Here is a 19,851-nt window from a genome sequence, read left to right on the forward strand (position 1 = left end):
ATTTCATTACTTTACCCTTTGGTTTTCTTTTTTTTTGTTTGTTTGGTTTGGGGTTTTTGTTTTGTTTTGTTTGTTTTTTATTATTTATTTATTTTATTATTTAGTTTTTGTTTTTGTTTTTTGTCGAGACAGTGTTTCTCTGTGGCTTTGGTGCCTTTCCTGGAACTCACTCTGTAGACCAGGCTGGTCTCGAACTCACAGAGATCCACCTGCCTCTGCCTCCCGAGTGCTGGGATTAAAGGCGTGCGCCACCATCGCCTGGCTACCCTTTGGTTTTCTTGAGGCAAAGTCTTGCTGTACAAGCTCAGACTTGCTATGTAGCCTATACCAGCCTCACTGAGTAGTCCTTCTCCCTCAGTTTCCATAGACCCACTGCCTCTGCCTCTTGTGTTCTGCGATTAGAGATGTGTGCTACTAGACTCCATATCCTTAATCTTTATCAGTCTAAATTTCCTGTCTCTGGCTGTTTTGTAACTTAGTTTTCATAGATTTGAGTGTTTAATTTAAGATCATCTGAACCGATTGTGACCCTTTTCTTTTTCCCCAGTGACTGGCTGGCTGGTACTGTTATTTGTTGGCATAGAGGATTCATAGGTGTGTGTTGCTTTGGTGGTTTTTGAGGCAGGGTTTCTCTGTGTAGTTCAGTGTGGTCCTGTACTTGCAATCCTACTGTGGAGCACCAAGATTACAATTATATATCCTATCATATCCAACCACTTTGTGCATGTGTGTGTGTTTGTTTGAGACAGAGTTTCTCTGTGTAACAGCCTTGGCTAGCCTGTAGACCAGGCTGATCTTGAACTCACAAAAATCCATCTTCCTCTTCCTCCCAAGTGCTGGGATTAAAGGCATGTGCCACTACGCCTGGCTGTGGATTCTTTTTAACTCCTTGAATATGAGAACTAATACTAACCTTATTTATAACAAATGTAGCAACAGCAAAACTATTTTAGGGCTGATGAGCTGGATAACTTTTAAAAATGTATTTTAATCTCATTCCAAACCAAAATAAATTCTTAGATACAAATCTTTAAAAATTGAAATGCAGCAAGTGCTTTACAAATTGAACCTTCTTCCCTGCCCCTTTTAAAAAGGATTTATTTTATTTTTATTAATGTATGTTTGAGTATGTGTAAGAACATATATGCGCAGGTGTCATGGAAGTCAATAGAAGGTATTGAATCCCCTGGAGCTGAAGTTAGGGAGGTTGTGAGCTGTTCAACATGGGTTCAAGGAACTGAACTCTGGTCCTCTAAGAGTAAGCTCTCCTCCTAACATCTGCGCCATCTCTGCAGCCTCTCAGACCCACAGTTAAAATACTATGGTGGTGCATACCTTTAATCAGGAGACAGAGGCAAATGGATCTCTGAGTTTGAAGGATAATCAAGCTTGCATAGTAAGACCCTGTCTCAAACAAAGAGTATTAAGGTAGAGTAAGCCAGGCATGGTAGTACATGCCTGTACTCCAAACACTTAGGAACGTGATGCTCATAGGTCAAGAGTTCAAGACAAGCTTGGGTTATGTGGTAAGACCCTGTCTAAAATAATAATAATCTTGTGAACTAATACTTTAACAAGTGTATTATTCATAATTATACCAAACTGACAATAACCTAAGTGTTAGACTAAAAGTAGAATAAATTGTGGTATACCCATACTATAGAGTAACACATAATCTCAAAAAAAATGTGTGTGGACAGGTGCGTATACACACCCCTGTGTATGTATTGGGCCGGAGGAGGGCATCTGATGGCCTGGCTCTGTCACTCTCAGCCCTGTTCCTTTTGGACAGCATCTCTCCCTGAATCTGGACTTTGCTGATAAGCAGCAAGCCCCTGTGATCCACCATCTCCCACAGTGAGGCCTCACATGGCTTTTATAGCCTGAGATTTAAACTCTTATGTTTGTTCAGCAAGTACTCTTACCTGACAAGCCGTCTCCACAGCACCTGCACAAAAGTAAATTTGGTTACATACTCTTTTTTGAAACAAGGTCTCACTAAATACCAGGATTACAATGTCTACCACCACATTCATCTTCACATGCAGTTTTTCACATATATTATTTATTAGCAGGGAGGATACATACATGCCACAACGCGTATGTGGAAATCAGAAACAAGTTACATGAGTTGATTTTCTCCTTCCACCATTTGGGTTCTTGGGAATCAAATGTAGGTTGTCTCATGGCCACAATTGATTTTATCCACTGAGCTTTCTTACAGGCTCCATATGTACTTTATTTTCATGGAAAATTAAAAATTATCAATTTTTATATAATACTTGAAGGTGTAATTTTGGCGAAATGCCATGAAGCACACTATAGGCAAAATTGAGGTTTGATCAATGGTTTAGAGGTACATTTTTTGCTATAGCCCAAAATACCAAAATGTACTTTGCATTATAGAGCCTACATATTGTAACTGAAATAAATATCTGTAGAAATACTATTGTAACCTGTTCTCTCCTGCTAGAGCAGAATAACACGGACTGGGTAAGTTATACACAACAATACTTTATTTGGCTTATAGTTCTGGAGGCTGGGATGTTCAAGACAGATGGGCCATAGACCATATGAGGAACTCCTTGTTGCCAGAGAATATGTTAGAGTATATCACTTGGTAAAAGAGAGGGAAGGACCAAGTGGTTAGCTCTGCAATTGTATTCCTACAAGTAATACTGTATGGACTAAGCAGGTCGTATTTATATCCTTAGGAATATGCACAAGAGTGTGTGTGTGTAAAACATTAAAAAGAGGCCATGAGTTTGAGAGAGAACAAAGGAAGGAATATAGGAAGGGCTGGAGGGAGTAAAGGGAAGGGGGAAAATGTAATTATATTTTAATTTCAAAAAATTATATATATATTATAAAATAAAGAGTGGAGGGGATGTAACTCCCCTTTTATGCTGATCACAGGGATGCAGTGGCTACATGAGCTGATCGCCTTTTTTTTTTAATATTTATTATGTATACAATATTCTGTCTGTGTGTATGCCTGCAGGCCAGAAGAGGGCACCAGACCCCTCTACAGATGGTTGTGAACCACCATGTGGTTGCTGGGAATTGAACTCAGACCTTTGGAAGAGCAGGCAATGCTCTTAACCTCTGAGCCATCTCTCCAGCGCCCCCTGATCGCCTCTTAAAGATCTCTTCTCTCCTTCTCTCCACGCTGTAGCATTGGGGATTAAGTTTCCGGCATATTTTTTTTCTTTTCTTTTTTTTTTTTTTTTTTTTGAGACAGGGTTTCTCTGTGGTTTTGGAGCCTGTGCTGCAACTAGCTCTTGTAGACCAGGCTGGCCTTGATTTCACAGAGATCCGCCTGCCTCTGCCTCTCTTGTGCTGGGATTAACGGTGTGCACCACCACCGCCCAGCTGGATCTTCAGATTTCTCATTACAGTTTTTCATCCCTTAATACTTAGGTGTGTGTTTGTGTCTGCCTCTGTCCCCTGAGTGCTGGTTCTAAAGGTGTGCATCACTATGCCCAGCCAACTCTGTGGTTTAAATACTATTTAAGCTATTTCAGTACCAAATCCAAGATCAGAAGATCCGAGATCTATTAGTTCAGAATAAGTTTTAGCATATCATCATTTTAGCATATAATCTTTATATAGTTAAGAGTGTGGGTAGGGGCTAGAGAGATAGTTCAATAGTTAATGTCACTTGCTTCCCTTCCCAGGGACCCAAATTCAGTTCCCAGCACCCTGATCAAGTGGCTCACAGCTGACTGTATCTCCAGCTCTAGGGGAGCTAGTAACCAGGCTTTTCTGGCCTGTCACTTGTACATATTTACATGCAGAAACACACACATGCACATAAATAAAAATAACAAATCTTTAAAAAACAAAAAGAGGCTGGAAAGATGGTTCAACAGTTAAGAGCATTTCTCCTTACAGAGGGCCAGGTTCAATTCCCAGCACCCACCATCTGTAACTTCTATCCCAAAGGATCCAATGCTGCCTGCTAGGGTCCATGGGCACCAGAAACACATGTGGGGCATTGATATACATTTAGGCAGAACACACATCTTTTTTGTAATAAAAAAAAAATTCAATTAAAAGAAAGCAGGTTACTCAGATTTCCTCAAAATTCTAAGAGAATACAGTATTTTCCTCTCGGATCGTTATATTCACTTAAATGCTGCTTTTGAAGAAGTCTTTTCCAGCTAGGCATACTGGTGTGCTTTCTCTTTTTTTTTTTTTTTTCCTTTTCTTTTCTTTTTTCAGTTTTTTTCGAGACAAGGTTTCTCTGTAGCTTTGGTGCCTGTCCTAGAACTAGGTTTTGTAGATCAGGCTGGCCTTAACCTCACAGAGCAGTCTTTTTTTTTTTCTCCTTTGTTTTCTTGCAGCATTGGAGAATTTGTGGCTCATATCTTTAGCTGTTACAAAAGTACAATTGGATAAATGCATGGTCACTATGGGTGGGGCTAGGAAATGGAACTTTCCTTATATTTGGTTTGTAACTGAGAAAACCAGAAAATTGCGAATGTGTGTTATTTATTTAAGTAGAGCTAGAGAATGACCACGTCCTTGCAGGCTCTTAAATTATGAAATAGATAAAGGTTATGCAATGTGAATACAGAGAAGTGAAACTATAAAAAGTTTTTTTGTTGTACAGATTTTTTAATAAAATGACAATTAAAGAAGTAATCAAATTGAACTCTCCATATTTTTCCCATAAATACTACAAGATTATTAAAATGAAATGTTCATTTCCTTTTATATTTAACTGGACGGACCATGGAATGCCTAATATACAAGTTTCTTTGGTAATCTTTCCCTTCTGTTTTTATTTTTAAAATATTACTGGTACATATTTCATTTGACTTATTCATTGTGCTTTAAATAAAAGACAGCAACTTTGTTGGAAATGTTCAGGAGCTGCTGTAAAGCTTCAGGAACCCAGGGGTTTTCTGGTGGTGTTGGTGGCGCTTCTGGGTTTTTACAGTGAGTTGATTGCCGAATAACGCACATAGAGTGAGATCTCTCACTTGATGTTTTAAAGGCAAGTTAAAAATACATGGGCAGCATTACTCTAAAATCAACATGAAGAGAACTGTCGCCTTATACACAGTACTTAACCAGCTAGGAACACCATGATCACGAAGGTGGTTTTCCCGGGACCAGGTGTCTCCATTGCACTCCAGGTGTGCTGACCCCTGCGAGTTCCCAAAATGGAGGAAACTCAACTGCAAAATATATGATAGTGGGGGACTGCGTTTGTATTTTCATCTGAATGAAAATTTATTTTTAAAAAATTGTATAAATGGTAAAAGTACTAAGGGCTGGAGGGATGGCTCTGTGGTTAAAAGCCCTGGCTACTCTTGTACAGGACCCAGGTTTATTTCCTCAGATCCACATGATGGACCATCTGTTACTCCTCTGGCCCTGCAGGCACCCTGAATGCGCATGATACAGTTTCAATGTACAGACAAAAAGACCCGTACACATAAAATAAAATGAATACATTTTAAAATGTAAAAAGCAAATAGCTGTAAAGTTTTTTTCAAAAAAAAAAAAAAAGGCAAATAAATGCCAGGTGGTGGTGCCACACCTTTAATCCCAGCACTCGGGAGGCAGACAGATCTCTGTGAGTTCGAGGCCAGCCTGGTCTACAAGAGCTAATTCCAGGACAGGCTCCAAAACTACACAGAGAAACCCTGTCTGAGAGAAAGAGAGAGAGAGAGAGAGAGAGAGAGAGAGAGAGAGGATAAATAACTTACAACAACGATAAAAACAAAACCAAAAAAAAATACGTTAGGCTTGGTTGGATATGCTTTTAATCCTAGCGTTGAAGAGATAGAGGCAGGGTGATCTCTGCAAGTCCCAGGCCAGCCAGGGTTATACATTGAAACCCTCTCTCAAATAAATACATGACTTTTAACCTATATGGCAACCAACCAGGAAGCAAATTTACATTTATGTTGTAGAACATGTGGGGAAGTAAAAGAATGATGTTCCAATTGGATTTTTATATCTGGGATATTTCAGTTGTAGAGCACTTGAGGGCCATGGGTTTGATCATTAAGACTACTCAAAATTAAAAATAAATCCTTTAAGCCTTTATTGGTGTAGCTTGGGAGATGGCTCAGTGAGGAAGTATGAGGACCTAAACACAGAGAATCATCACACAAGTTAGGGAAAGGCATAGCAACGCACAACTATAATCCCAGCACTTAGGGAGATAGAGATGGGTAGATCTCAGGAAGAACAGTGAGCGACACTGTCTCCAGTAATAATCGTAGCCATAGTAACCATGATAGAGGTAGGTGCCTGTAACAGGAAACCCCTGGGCTGTGCATACACTTGCACAGGGAAGCACGCTTGTATGTATGTTACGCATGCATACATTGTCAGTAAGTTCTATTCATGTGGCTTTAAGATTAAACTAAATACAATAATATAACTATGTTTATGAAATATAACCATGAATTTGTTTTTCTAATTTATTTTTGCTTGTTTGGGTTTTTGTTTGTTGGTTGGTTGGTTTTTCGAGACAGGGTTTCTCTATAGATTTGGAGCCTGTCCTGGAACTAGCCCTTGTAGACCAGGCTGGTCTCAAACTCACAGAGATCTGCCTGCCTCTTCCTCCCGAGTGCTGGGATTAAAGACATGCGCCGCCGCCACCACCCAGCTTCTAATTATTTTTATATATAATTATTTAACTTTATTTTATGTGCATTGGTGTGAAGGTATTGGATCCCCTGGAACTGGAGTTACAGACAGCTGTGAGCTGCCACGTGGGTGCTGGGAATTGAACTCAGGTCCTCTGGAAGAGCAGCCTTAACCACTGAGCCATCTCTCCAGCCTGAATTTCCTGACTAGTGTAAAGTACTTTAGATTTGGTCAAGTACTAATGCATTGGCAGGGGGATAGTTGAGTCCATGAAACTGCATGTTATTTCAGCTAATTGTTTCTTATAACAAAACACAGTGCAGATTTCACATTGACTACAGTTAATGTTCATGAATTATTTGGCATATAATTGTAACTTTAATTATATATATATAATATATATATAGTAACATATATATATATAGTCTTTAGTCTTGGCACTCAGAGAGACACATGTGTATATGTACACACAAAATCACAAATAGATACATGAATGATACTTTTGTTGTTGTTGTTTTAAGACAGGGTTTCTCTGTAGCTTTGGAGCCTGTTCTGGAACTAGCTCTTGTAGACCAGGCTGGTCTCGAACTCACAGAGATCTGCCTGCCCTGCTTCCCGAGTGCTGGGATTAAAGGCATGCACCACCACCGCCCGGCTTGAATGATATGTTTTAAATCTTTGTTTTCACAGGACTTTGCATCACGGGCAAAACTGGCAGTTCAAAACCTAGTACAGAAAGTTGGATTTTTTGGAATCTTGGCCTGTGCTTCTGTAAGTAGATTATATTTAATTAATATATATTAATTAATTAATCATATATAAATCTCACTAAATGATGTGAATATATTTTGATGATCAGTTTGTTTTGTGTATATGTGTATGAGTGTTTTGTGCTCCTGTAAATATGTCCATGTACCACATTCATTCCTCGTGCCTGCTAAGGTCAGAAGAGGGTCAGATCCTCTGGAGCTGGAGTGACAGACAGTTGTGAGCCTCCATGTTTGTGCTGGAGACTGAACTGGGAACTCCGAGCCATCCCTCCAGCAGCTCAGTTTGTTTTTAAAGACACACTCCTGAATGAACAGAAATGTTGTTTGTGCAATTTTTGTTGTTGTTGTTTTGTTTGTTTGTTTTCTTTTGGAAACAGAATCTTATAATGTAGTCCTGGCTGGAACTCACAGAAATCATCCTCCTGCCTCTACCTACTAATGCTACAATTAAAGGTGTGCCCAACTATACCCAGCTGCTATCACTTTTGCTGAATATATTAATTGAGCTTACTTGCATCGGACAGGTTCACAGTCTTGTTTATTGACTTCAAGCATTTCATTATACAATAATGACTTCAGATCTGAAAGACTTGATTCAGCGAGAACAAAAGAAATAAATCTATTATTCCCCAAAAGAATTAATAATGAAATGAATTAGATAAGTCTTTTTCCAGAGTTTCGAGTATTAACAGGAAGATTCATATAAATATAAACCTGACTTAAGACATCTTACCTCCTATTTAGATTGTTGCCATTGTTTTGGAAGAAAGAGGAATTCAGTTGTCAGAATCATAAAAAGTCAAGGTACTGACATGTACCTATAATCTCAACAGTGGTAAGATGGGAAATGGAGTCAGACAGTCCCTGATATACACACACACTCGCATACTCACACTTAAACCAAAATGTCCATGTGTCTAAATTACTGATGTTGATCCTGGAAACACTAGAAGTTTTCATAGCGTACTCCTTTCTATCACAATGATACGACAAATACAAAATGGCACTTTGATAGATCTGTGACAAACCAGATGTGGAGCCCAGCTATATCCCAGCTATAGCTGAGGAGTGGAAACGGGGATCAGAAGTTCAAGGCCTTTCTTGGTGACTAGCAGGCTTGAAGGTTACACCTAGGATACTTGAGACTTTATCTCCTAAAGCAGTTTGTGAGTTGATGAGATGATTGAATAAGTAAGTAAAGGCACTTGTGGCCTGAGCTCAACCCCCAGGATCCAAGTAAAGATGAGTTACAGAACAGCCAAGACTACACAGAAAGACTCTGTCAATCAAAACAATAACCTCAAGAACCAAGTAGTAAATGTTACCAATATGTACTTACATGGTAGAGTGTTCACATAGCATAGGCCAAAAAATAACGGATGAAAGAAAGGAGAAGGGAAAGGTGTTTGCTATCTCAAAGGGGATGAACAATGAGTAGAGACAGTTGAAATACAGTATTAAAAGCCAAGTGTGGTGGTCTTGCTTTTTATAAACTCCAAATTTGGGAAGCAGAAGAAGGCAAATCTCTGTGAGTTTAGGCCACCCTGGTCTATACACTGAGTTCCAGAGGTCCATAGAGAGACCCTGTCTCAGAAAAATTGATAAAATAAATCTTTAAAAGTTTAGCCTGGCGTGGTGGTACACACTTTCAGCCCTGCTTCTCAAGGCAGACACAGGTGCATCTCTGAGATCAAGGCTAGCTTGATCTACAGAGTGTGTTCCAGGACAACCAGGGCTACACAGGAACCATGTCTCTTTGGGGGGGGGGGGGGGGACAAAGAGAGAGAAGAAAAGAAGGAAGATACTGTGTTAAGTGAAAAGTACTATGGTACTGAGGAGCCTATTGCATGATAATGTTCTTGATTGGAGGCCAAGAGAACAAGCTGAGAGCTAGAGTGCCTGGGTTCAGATCTTTTTTGTAGGGGAAATGCTTTATTCTGTATAAACATTTTTTCTCTGCAAAATGAGTGTAATAGATTCATATGGGGTTAGGTGTGTTGGTAAGGCAAACTGCTTAGAACAACCTAACTAGCCAGAACACTTGGTAAAAGTTGTCTCAGTATTCCTGGGGAAAATGAACTTTATTGGTACTCATTTGTAACTGTGTGTTGGAAATTCACTCCTCCATTCTAGACATTCTCTTGATTGTGTACAGATAAGAGTTAACATAAGTTTAAAGATGAGTTTGACTGCCTAGAAATTTTTTTAAGATGTTTTTAATTAAAATTAAAGAGACAATTTATTAGTTTGTTTTGATTTTTCAAGACATGGTTTCTCTATGTAGCTTTGGAACCTGTCCTGGAACTTGCTCTGTAGACCAGACTGTCCTTGAACTCACAGAGATTTGCCTTCCTCTGCCTCCCAAGTGGTGGGATTAAAAGCACAGGCCACAACCACCCTGCTTTTAAACTTAGATAAAATTCCTAGGTTAAAGCAATTTTATAGGATTTTTTTTTTAGTTTGTTTCTTTGTTTACATTGTAGGGGGTTTTTGTTTGTTTGGTTTTTGGGTTTGGTTTTTGATTTTTTTTTTTGAGACTGGGTTTCCCTGTAGCTTTGGAGCCTGTCCTGGAACTAGCTCCTGTAGACCAGGCTGGCCTCGAACTCACAGATACCTGCCTGCCTCTGCCTCCCAAGTGCTGGGATTACAGGCATGCGCCGCCACCACCACCTGGCATACATTGTGTTGTTTTAATATACAAGGGTGTTTTGCCTGCATGCATGTCAGTAACTGGTGCCTGCAGGGGCAAGAAGACAACATTGGATCTACTGGGACTAGTGTGACAGATGGTTGTTAGCCACCATGTGGGTGGCAATCTGGAAGAACAGCTCCCTCCCCAGCCCTGCAACCAAGGAGTTTAGTTTCGGTTGTCCTCTTGATTTATTTAGTTATAACTTCAGAAAAAACAACCATGATATGCTTGTCTCCTAGTGACTTGATTATCCTTTTCTGAGAGTATCCAACTAGAGTGAAATGTCCAGCAAGTTAAAAGTAAAATGTGGCCTCTGAACTCTGCACTATAGCAAAAGAGCCTTGCACGAGGAGCCTGAATGCAGAGTAAACACCATTGGAGAACACTTGAGTCCTCATTCAGTCAGGGCAGTGTTCTTAGAGAACACATGTGGCAAATATTTTTTTAACTTCTTTTCTTTTGGAGTTCAAAAATAAAGTATAAATTAATTGACTTATAAATGGCCCAGCTAACAGTCACAAGGGCAGAATATATCTGTGGGAGAAAAAAAAATAAATGAAATGGTCAAAAACGGTTATGATTTCTTCACGTGTTTACGTTAAACTGTTTTAATGTGGGAACGTTTAGAAAGGTATTTATTGTGAATCACTCCTTTGTCTGGGACAGAGGATTCCAAACAGCTGCACTGGTGTGCCTTCACATCTCCACATGGCTGCAAGCCTCAGGCTTTCTTAAAATGAAATACAAATAATGAATTATTTTTTGAGACAAGATCTTATTTTTTTTTAACTCAAATGCTACAGTTACAGGCATATGGCACCAGCAGCTAACAATGACTTTTTAAATGTAAAAAAAAAAAATCCATCAATAAATGTTATTATGGATTTAACATAATATTCACTGACTATATGAGCACTTCTAGATCATTGTGTTTGGGGTAAGAATTTACTTAGAAATCTTCAATAATTTTGTTTTTGTTTTTCGAGCAGGGTTTCTCTGTAGCTTTGGAGCCTGTCCTGGAACTCACTCTGAAGACCAGGCTGGCCTCGAACTCACAGAGATCCACCTGCCTCTGCCTCCCGAGTGCTGGGATTAAAGGCGTGCGCCACCACTGTCTGGCTATCTTCAATAATGTTAAGACTGCCTTCATTCCTTCCCATAGAAAAGAGCCACCAAATGAGCAGAAGTCTACTAAAAGGAATTAAATTTCTACAGATCCATGGGTTTATCCATTTCTTGTTTGTTAAAAACTGTGTTAGTGTGCGGCTTAGTTTGCTGTGATCTTATAGAATGTGTTGTTGGTTGGTTTTGCTCTTACTCTTTTGGCTTTTGCAGGGCCTACCACTCAGCTCCCAAATAAATCACACACACAGGCTTATTCTTTGTTAGGGATGCCCAGCCTGAGCTCAGCTTGTTTCTTGCCAGCTTTTTCCTTTTCTTACTTCTGTGTATCTTCCTCCATGGCTGGCTGAGTGGCTGGCCCCTAGCGTCCTCCTTTCCTTGTTCCTCACTGCTGCATCCTTCTCCTTCTGTTTATCCTCTCTGCCTGCCAGCCCCGCCTATCCATGCTCCTGCCTCGTTATTGGCCATTCAGGTCTTTATTAGACCCATCAAGTGGCAAAGTGGCATAGCTTCACAGAGTTAATCAAATGCAGCATAAGCAAAAGTCACACACCTTAAAATAGTATTCCCCAACAAGAATGACAGTCTGCTATGGATGAGACCCAGTTTAGGGACTCATGTTAGAATTCCTACCCAGTTGTGCTGGAGAAGGGGCTCAGCAGTTAAGAACACTGACTGCGCTTCCAGAGGTCCTGAGTTCAATTCCCAGCACCCACATTGTGGCTCACAACCATCTTAATAGTACCTGACCCCCTCTTTTGGCCTGTAGTTAGACATGCAGAGTGCTCGTATGGTCTTCTAAATGTTGTCTTGCATTGACCAGGGAACGTTCTCTGTGTCACATGGTAAGTACTGATTAAAGCAGAGTACCACATACCAAATTAAAGTTTTCCTTTGAATTACGTATGAAAGTTTTGTTTTTCTCTCACATCCCTCCCCCCCAGATTCCAAATCCCCTGTTTGACCTGGCTGGAATAACATGCGGACACTTCCTTGTACCATTCTGGACCTTCTTTGGTGCAACCCTGATTGGAAAAGCAATCATTAAAATGCATATCCAGGTAATTATGGCTGAGTCAATGCTTAATGATCTTGATCAAACCAAGGCACTTTTAGTTCCTGCTTCTATCAGTTAGTTGCGTACTTAGATAATAGAGCTCGTAATTATAGAAATATGTGAATTTCCTTGTTTGTTTTTTCTTCTTCCTCCTCCTCTCTCCTTTTTCCTTTTTGCTTTATTTTTTTGTTCCATGAAACTATCTAAAACCTATCAAATAAAAGTAGTATTCTCATGTGAGAAAATGCATCATTTTCCTATACACAGTCAAAAAACTGTAGTTTCCTTCCTGACCACCACATGAAAGGGTGCCGGGCCACCTTTCATTGATTCTTATTTTCTGTCACATACTCGACGTGGCGCTTCCTCTCGGCACCAATACCCTTTACCGAAAACCAGACAGAGGTTAGTGTGGGGAAGGAAGGGGTAGCTGAGGAGATGAGGAAATGCTGGCTGTGTGGTTAGGCAAGTGAGACTCTGCTAGCTCTCAAAGCCACTCTTAGCTTCATCTTTAAGATACACAAATCAAAAAAGGCTAAGAACCTAATTGAGAGAAAAATCATTGCGTCTTGGACTGTGATTTCTCTCATCTAAGGGTAATTCTCACTGATAAAAATTAACCTGTAAAGAATGTGTTTTTAATCAGTGTGGTTTACAACAAATAAGAATTTACTAAAAGAAAGTTAGGAACAGTGGAATGATGTCTCTGAAAATAAAAATTTATCCTCATTGATTCCTCCTAACACTTCCCTGGCTCTGGTTCTTAAAAGGGAGGATGAGGGGCTGGGAAGATGATTCAGCAGTTAAGAGCACTGACTGCTCTTCCAGGGGACCCTGGTTCATTTTACAGCACCCACATGGCTACTAACTTTGTATAGCTCTAATCTCAGGAGATCTGACATTTTCTGGCCTCAGTGGACACTGAATGCACATAGTTCACATACATGCAGGCAGGCAAAACACCCATAAACAAATAAATAAAATTTTTAAAAGGAGGGAGGAGTCCCAGGCGTATTTGTTCATGCCTTTAATCCCTGCACTCCATCAGCTCAGGACCAGCCTGGTCTACATAGCTAGTTCCAAGCCAGCCAGAGATAGATAGACCCTGTCTCAAAAAGGGGTAGGGATACTGATGACAGTGACATGCCTTTCAGGTTTATTGAGTCTATCTTCTGCTGTCAAAATGATCACTCAACTATCAAGGATATCTTTTTCCTACTTCAAGGCATTTATTTCTTCCCACTTGTAGTAAATGTTTAGGTCAGTGTCATGTGTGGTACACACACTTTTTATCCTAGCACTCAGGAGGCAGAGGCAGTTGGATCCTCTGAGTCTGAGGCCAGCTTGGTCTAGAGTGAGTTCCAGGATTCAGGCTACAGGGGTTATAAACCCCCCCAAAAAAATGTTTAGTTCAGTGAACACAAGGTTTTTTTAAATACTGCAGTGCTACTTAATGTGCTTAAAATATAATCACTGTATGAAAAATGTAAGAATAAAATATTTTATTGATTAGTAGTATTTTGTAACATTTCTCAAGATGGTTTTTCTCTTCTTTTTTGTGTGGGGGATAAAGAATGCTAACATAGCTTTTTGAGTTGTAAGTACAGAAGTGCCAGTCGTTTCAATTTTTACTTTAACAGTTTGAGTTGTAGTCTCTTTTGTTCTGTGTTTGAATGCTTTACTTGCATGTAATGTGTGTGCACTATATATATATATATATGTATATATACATATATATGTGCCTGGTGCACAAGGAGGCTGAAAGAGGCTGTCCTGTGAAACCAAACTCCAGGCCTATTCATGACCAGCAAGAGCTCTTAACTACTGAGTCATCTCTCCAGCCCCATAATTTGTAAATTTGTATCTGTCTTATTTTACTCTTCTATAGTAAAGTAACTTTCTTTATACTATCATAAATTTTTATTGCGTATTTCTTTTTTATTAGTTCTTTTAAAATTTTGTGCAATATATTTTTATCCCATTCACCCCTCCCCACCACCTTTAATACTCACCAAACTTTAAATTATTTTTTTTTTAATTTTTAATTCATCATGTCAATTTGTACTGCCCATGTACTCATCAATATATGGCCTTTCCTTTGAGCATGGTAGACCTACCAAGGGCCACACCCGTAAAGAAAATTATTGTAAAGTTTTAATGCTGAGCACTTGTCTATCGCTATATATGCATAGCTTTTCTTCTAAAATATACCAGCCTGTTCTTTTTGTTTGTTTTTTGTTTTTCGAGACAGGATTTCTCTGTGGCTTTGGAGCCTGTCCTGGAACTAGCTCTGTAGACCAGGCTGGCCTCGAACTCACAGGGATCCGCTTGCCTCTGCCTCCCAGGTGCTGGGATTAAAGGTGTGAATCACCACCGCCCAGCCAAACCAATTCATATTTTTTAATGTTGTACCTCATACTTTAATGGAAATTAAATTTCTCATACTCAGTGGAATTTTGAGAAGGAAATGCTCTGAGTACAATCGTCATACTTAGAGTGGCTAATAAGTAATACATGTCTATGAGAATGCCGACAGCTAGAACTTGAACCCAGGTCAAGCTGTGTGTCCTGTCCAGTGTTCTTTCTTTTGCCTTGTCTTAACAAAGTTACTGATATGATTAAGCAAAATGAATGGTTTACTGCCTGCTGTTTATCAGACCAATGGCAGGTATAAGGTAGTTTTACGGTCTTACAGAGAACAAGCTTACATTTAGAACAAAAAGGCTTGCCTTAAGACCTGGGATTCAAAACAAGCTCTGGAAGTTGAAGTTTGTTCTCTGTCTACTATGTAGAGACAAAAGAAAGAAAATCCATTTATGTTTCTGAAAGGCAAGAATCTGGTTCCTTTACTACTGACTGTGGGTATGTTTACTGTGTTCCATTGTACATAGTAACATGCTTATAAAGGCATGTCACTTGATGTGCATCCAGATGTAGCTTAGGAGAACAAGCCTTTCTCATTGCTTGACTAGGCAGTATTAATGAGTAATATAAACATTCTGACCAGTTCCAAAGTCCAGGGAAACACCCACACACAAACTTTTCTGTGCTGTGCTAAAACATATCTTCTCATTTGCTTTTCTTTCCTCCCCCTTTTTTCTCAGCTAAACATTAGACAGCCTTTCAATAAGTTATTTTTATGAATGTCTTTCTGTCTGTTAATCTTCCTAAAAAGGGTTCTCATCAGCACATCCATTGTGTTGGGTTAGAATCTTCCTGTTTGTTAGGGAGATGCAGCTTCTCTGTCTAGAGCAGGATCCTTACAGACATCGTCTTACTACCAAATGATGAAAATTAACATGATTATCTGTGTTCAGCTGACTTACCATGACTATTGTTGTTTGTGTTTGTTTTTTTTTGTTTGTATTTTGCCTGTCTGTATCCCCAAGAAAGGGGATCTACATTTGTGGATTCTGAGCCCCAGAAAGGTTTCTTCCTTGTATCCCTGAGGTGTTTTGTTGGTTTTCTGAGACAGGGTTTCTCTGTGTATCACTGGCTGGCCTGGAGGCCTGGAACTCAGAGATCCACCTGCCTCTGCCTGGCAGAGTGCTGTGATTAAAGGCCTGCGCCACTGTGATCTGGCTTTCGCTGAGGGTTTCTAACACTGAGTAGCCTCTGGCGTGTAGTAGGCACACACTAACAATCTGGCAACTGGTCAGTTTAACCCTTTGGCCATTAAGGGCACTTAGCACGTTTCCTCCTTTGTCTGCTCTAGCACCACTAACTTCCTCTGCTCACTTCCTTTATCCCTCATAGCCCTTTCCTTTGTTTCTTGTATGCACAAGAGCGGGAAAGATGGTCTGTGCCTTGTGTTTACCAGCTAAAATCCCCACTCAGACCTCCAGCCTTGAAGACTGAAGCATGTGTTCTTAAATGCCTGACACGTTTTATGTCCTACCAGCACAGTGAATTTTTAAGCTGTTGCATATAAAAAGGAAATTTTGTTTTGTTTCTCAAGCAATGAAGTTGTGCAATTATCGGGCACTGGCTGATTTTGCATTGTTAGGCAATGATGGTAGGGAAAGCTTATGGTGTTGAAATCACTGAAAGTCACACCATTATTTCTGTTGATGAGTGAAAGCCTTAGCCGGCTCCTGGTGTAGACACCTATGCTAGTGCTTTCCCTCTAAACTCACTCCATGGTTCTCTCTCTCCCTCTCTCTCTCTCTCTCTCTCTCTCTCTCTCTCTCTCGCTCTCTCGCTCTCTCGCTCTCTCTCTCTCTCTTTCTCCCTCTCTCTCGCTCTCCCTCTCTCCCTCCCCCCCCCCCCCCTCTCTCTCTCTCTCTCTCTCTCTCTCTCTCTCTCTCTCTCTCTCTTTCTCCCTCTCTCTCCCTCTCCCTCTCTCCCTCTCCCTCTCTCTCTCTCTCTCTCTCTCTCTCTCTCTCTCTCTCTCTCTCTCTCTCTCTCTTATTTACTTATTATGTATAGTGTTTTCCCTGCATGTATGTCTGCAGGCCAGAAGAGGTTTCATAACCATCATTACAGATGGTTGTGAACCACCATGTGGTTCCTGGGAATTGAACTCAGGGCCTCTGGAAGAACAGCCAGTGCTCTTAACCGCTGAGCCATCTTTCCAGCCCTCCCTTCCACCATTTCTATAATCTTGATGTGTTACTCTTCTTCCTGATTGATCTGCCTTACCTGCTACTTGCATCACTTTTATAGTGAAAGATTAACAAAAAAAGAGCCTAGGCAGTTTGGATGCTCACCTTATTAGACCTGGATGGAGGTGGGCGGTCCTTGGGCTTCCCACAGGTCAGGGAACCCTGATTGCTCTTCCAGCTGATGAGGGAGGGGGACTTGATCGGGGGAGGGGGAGGGAAATGGGAGGCGGTGGCGGGGAGGAGGCAGAAATCCTTAATAAATAAATTTTAAAAAAAAAGATTAACAAAAAAGGAAGTGTGTTATTATGTGTTTTATTCTCACCCCTCCCCTTTGGTCACTCTGTCTAGAGTAATCATTTAACAGCAACAGAGCACTGAAGAGTTTGTTATCAGGAATTTGGAGATACTCCAGGAATCCAGCTTTATGCATATTTAGTTAGAGAATTATTATGCAGCCTTAAAAGCTAAAGTTAAACAGAGGCTGTTGAATCCTAATCAGTCATACACTTAAATGTGACCTTTCCTTTCCCTGTCATTCCATGTTACATTGTTGGCTTCTTTTTCTTTTCTTTTAACTTCTCGTGGCATTTGAGAGAAAGACAGTGAAAGAGAGAGAAAGTTTGTGTTTTTGTAATTACCACCTTTCTACCGTTTGTAGAAAAATCAGGAAAGTTCTTCAAGATTTTGAAGAAGTGTTCTCAGTTTTATGTTTCCTAAAAACCCTTAATAATGCTTAATGTTACCCATACTAAGTACTTTATGCTCACATGTGTTAAATCAAGCTGAGAGTATTTGCTACCTTCTAGCCATAAAGGTATTTTGGTATTGTTGCTTTAATGTCAAGTATCGATATCTTTAATAGAGTACTTCATACCCACCAGACTAGAATCTTGGAAAGTCACGAGAAACTTTTAGCCCTAAACCTGGAAGGCCGGGCTTGTTCCAGGTTCTGGGCACTTTGATCTGGTTGCTGTAAAACCTTCCTAAAACGATAGACAGTCTTTCTAAAATCTAAAGTAGACTTAGGCCAGCCTCCTACTGTTAGTCCTTGGTGGGAGCTGTGTGGCAACCTGTGGCTTCTCCTCTGTACTGGATTCTAAGATGCTCCACTATTTCCTCCCAGGCTCAGTTTTCATGACGCACAGTTCCTCTGAGACACACTCCTGTATCCTAGTAAAAGACTGCAGCTGTGCTTAAGGAAGAGCATCTTTAAAATACCAAGGACCACTTGAATTAAATGGTCTCTTATTTTAAAAGAAGTATTAAAATTACTGTTAGGAGGAGGTAATCACTTCTTTGTTTCTTTTTAGATAGTTACACTTTAGAATTTACAGGTAGTTCTTTTAAATAACTATTTAACTGCTGTTTTCTTTACAGAAAATCTTTGTTATAATAACTTTCAGCAAGCACATTGTGGAGCAGATGGTGGCTTTCATTGGGTGAGTAATTCCTTAAAGACTAATATTAATATTGTGTGTGGAAAAGGAAAGTAGGATAAAGAGTTGAAAACGACTGTTTTTGAGAAACAAAGCATTTGCCCTCTTGGTAGTTATTGAAAAGACATTCTTGCCCAACTGAAGGGAAGAATGAAGTTCACTTTTTCCACTTCTTTGAAAGCTAAATATGTATCAGTTCACATAAATCTTGATTTCAAAGAGCTTTGGGGTTAAAGTCTGTGGCCTCTCTTTGTAGAAAAGGCATGCATGTGTCATTACAGTTCAGTGGGGCTTTAGGCCAACTACACAGTTGCATGTTAAGTTGAATATAAATCATGAAGTTTTAGTGTTTCACTAAAGGGGGTTCAGTGGCATGTTAAAATATTCTCAAAATTTATGAAGTAGGAAGCTGTTATTTTACTAGTGAAAAATTAAGCCAATTAAAGTGCTAAATTCCAGTGCTTTTGTTTGTTGACTGATTGATTGATTGATTTCACTCTTAACCTACAATTCAAATGTTAGTGTCACAAAATCACTGGCTACAGGCCAACAGTTGTTATTATAATATTTTAACATATAGTTTGAATGATAATATCACAAAGTTGTCTGCTATGTGTCTACAAAACAGTAAAGAAATGCTCATTTTGATTAATTTTAACTGGAATTTGAAAAGTCGGGCGTTAGAAATAAAACCAAGACTTGCTGGGTTCTTAGTTGTTTGCTTCATCCTTCATGTGGTTTTTCTTTTTAATCATTTTCTGCAAGAGGCAGTTTCCTTTCATAAGAGATAGAGTGTGCCGTGATGGAAGCTAAAGTTGAAGTGCGTTTCGCTTATTCTTAATGTAAATCTTCATCTTAAAAGTCACTGACTACCAAATATTGGTGAAATTGTCTACCATCTAAAATGAATTACTATTTGGTGATGAGTTTGTGTTGGTTTATTATCCTTTAAACTGTGTACTATTTAGCATAGTTACTCTTTTGGTTTTTTAAGACAGAGTTTCCCTATGTATCCTTGGCTGTCCTGGAACTCACTCTGTAGGCCAGGCTGACCTTGAAATCCCAGAGATCTGCCTGGCTAGCATAATTACTGTTATGTGTTATATTTTATAGTAAAAATAGTTTTTACAGTATTTTATATCTCATCTCTTATAAAATAAGGAAAAATATATTCTTGAGATTATACTAAGTAGAACCAAGTATTGGTTTATTAATTCTTAAATTTCTGATTATTAATATGTATATATAATATATAATAATTTATATATGAAACCTCTCTGGTTTTTTCACTGCCTGAATCTGTATAAACTAAATCCTTCATATGTCACCATATATCACTTTCAAAGCAGAGCAAGGGGAGGTAGGCCTGCTGGTTCAGGCCTGTCATCCCAGCCCTGGGGGATGCTAAATTAGGGTCCAGAGTTTGAGGCCATCCTGAGGTCTTGAGACAGTTCTGAAAGAGCAGACACATTGTAAGCTGTCCTGCGTGCCTGCACGTTGTAGAATGATCGTGCGTGTGGCACCCACTTGGTTTCTCCTCTCCTCAGTCACAGTTTCA

General features: G+C 39.7%; 1 protein-coding gene and 1 non-coding gene across 3 annotated transcripts in view; both read left to right on the forward strand.

Moving 5' to 3' along the window:
• Nucleotides 1-19,851, forward strand: part of Vmp1 (vacuole membrane protein 1) — a 96,992-nt gene that overhangs the window by 61,948 nt on the left and 15,193 nt on the right. For both annotated transcript variants that reach the window (XM_075991217.1, XM_075991218.1), the window contains exons 8-10: nt 7,303-7,383; nt 12,141-12,257; nt 18,235-18,296. In XM_075991217.1, coding sequence (XP_075847332.1) covers nt 7,303-7,383; nt 12,141-12,257; nt 18,235-18,296 — 260 coding nt within the window. The remainder of the gene's footprint in view (nt 1-7,302; nt 7,384-12,140; nt 12,258-18,234; nt 18,297-19,851) is intronic.
• On the forward strand, nt 5,071-5,232 carry LOC142832086 (U1 spliceosomal RNA). Its single transcript, XR_012907175.1, has one exon. It is a non-coding gene; the product is annotated as a U1 spliceosomal RNA (small nuclear RNA).

The sequence above is a fragment of the Microtus pennsylvanicus genome, chromosome 11, assembly GCF_037038515.1.
Source record: "Microtus pennsylvanicus isolate mMicPen1 chromosome 11, mMicPen1.hap1, whole genome shotgun sequence".
NCBI lineage: Eukaryota > Metazoa > Chordata > Mammalia > Rodentia > Cricetidae > Microtus > Microtus pennsylvanicus.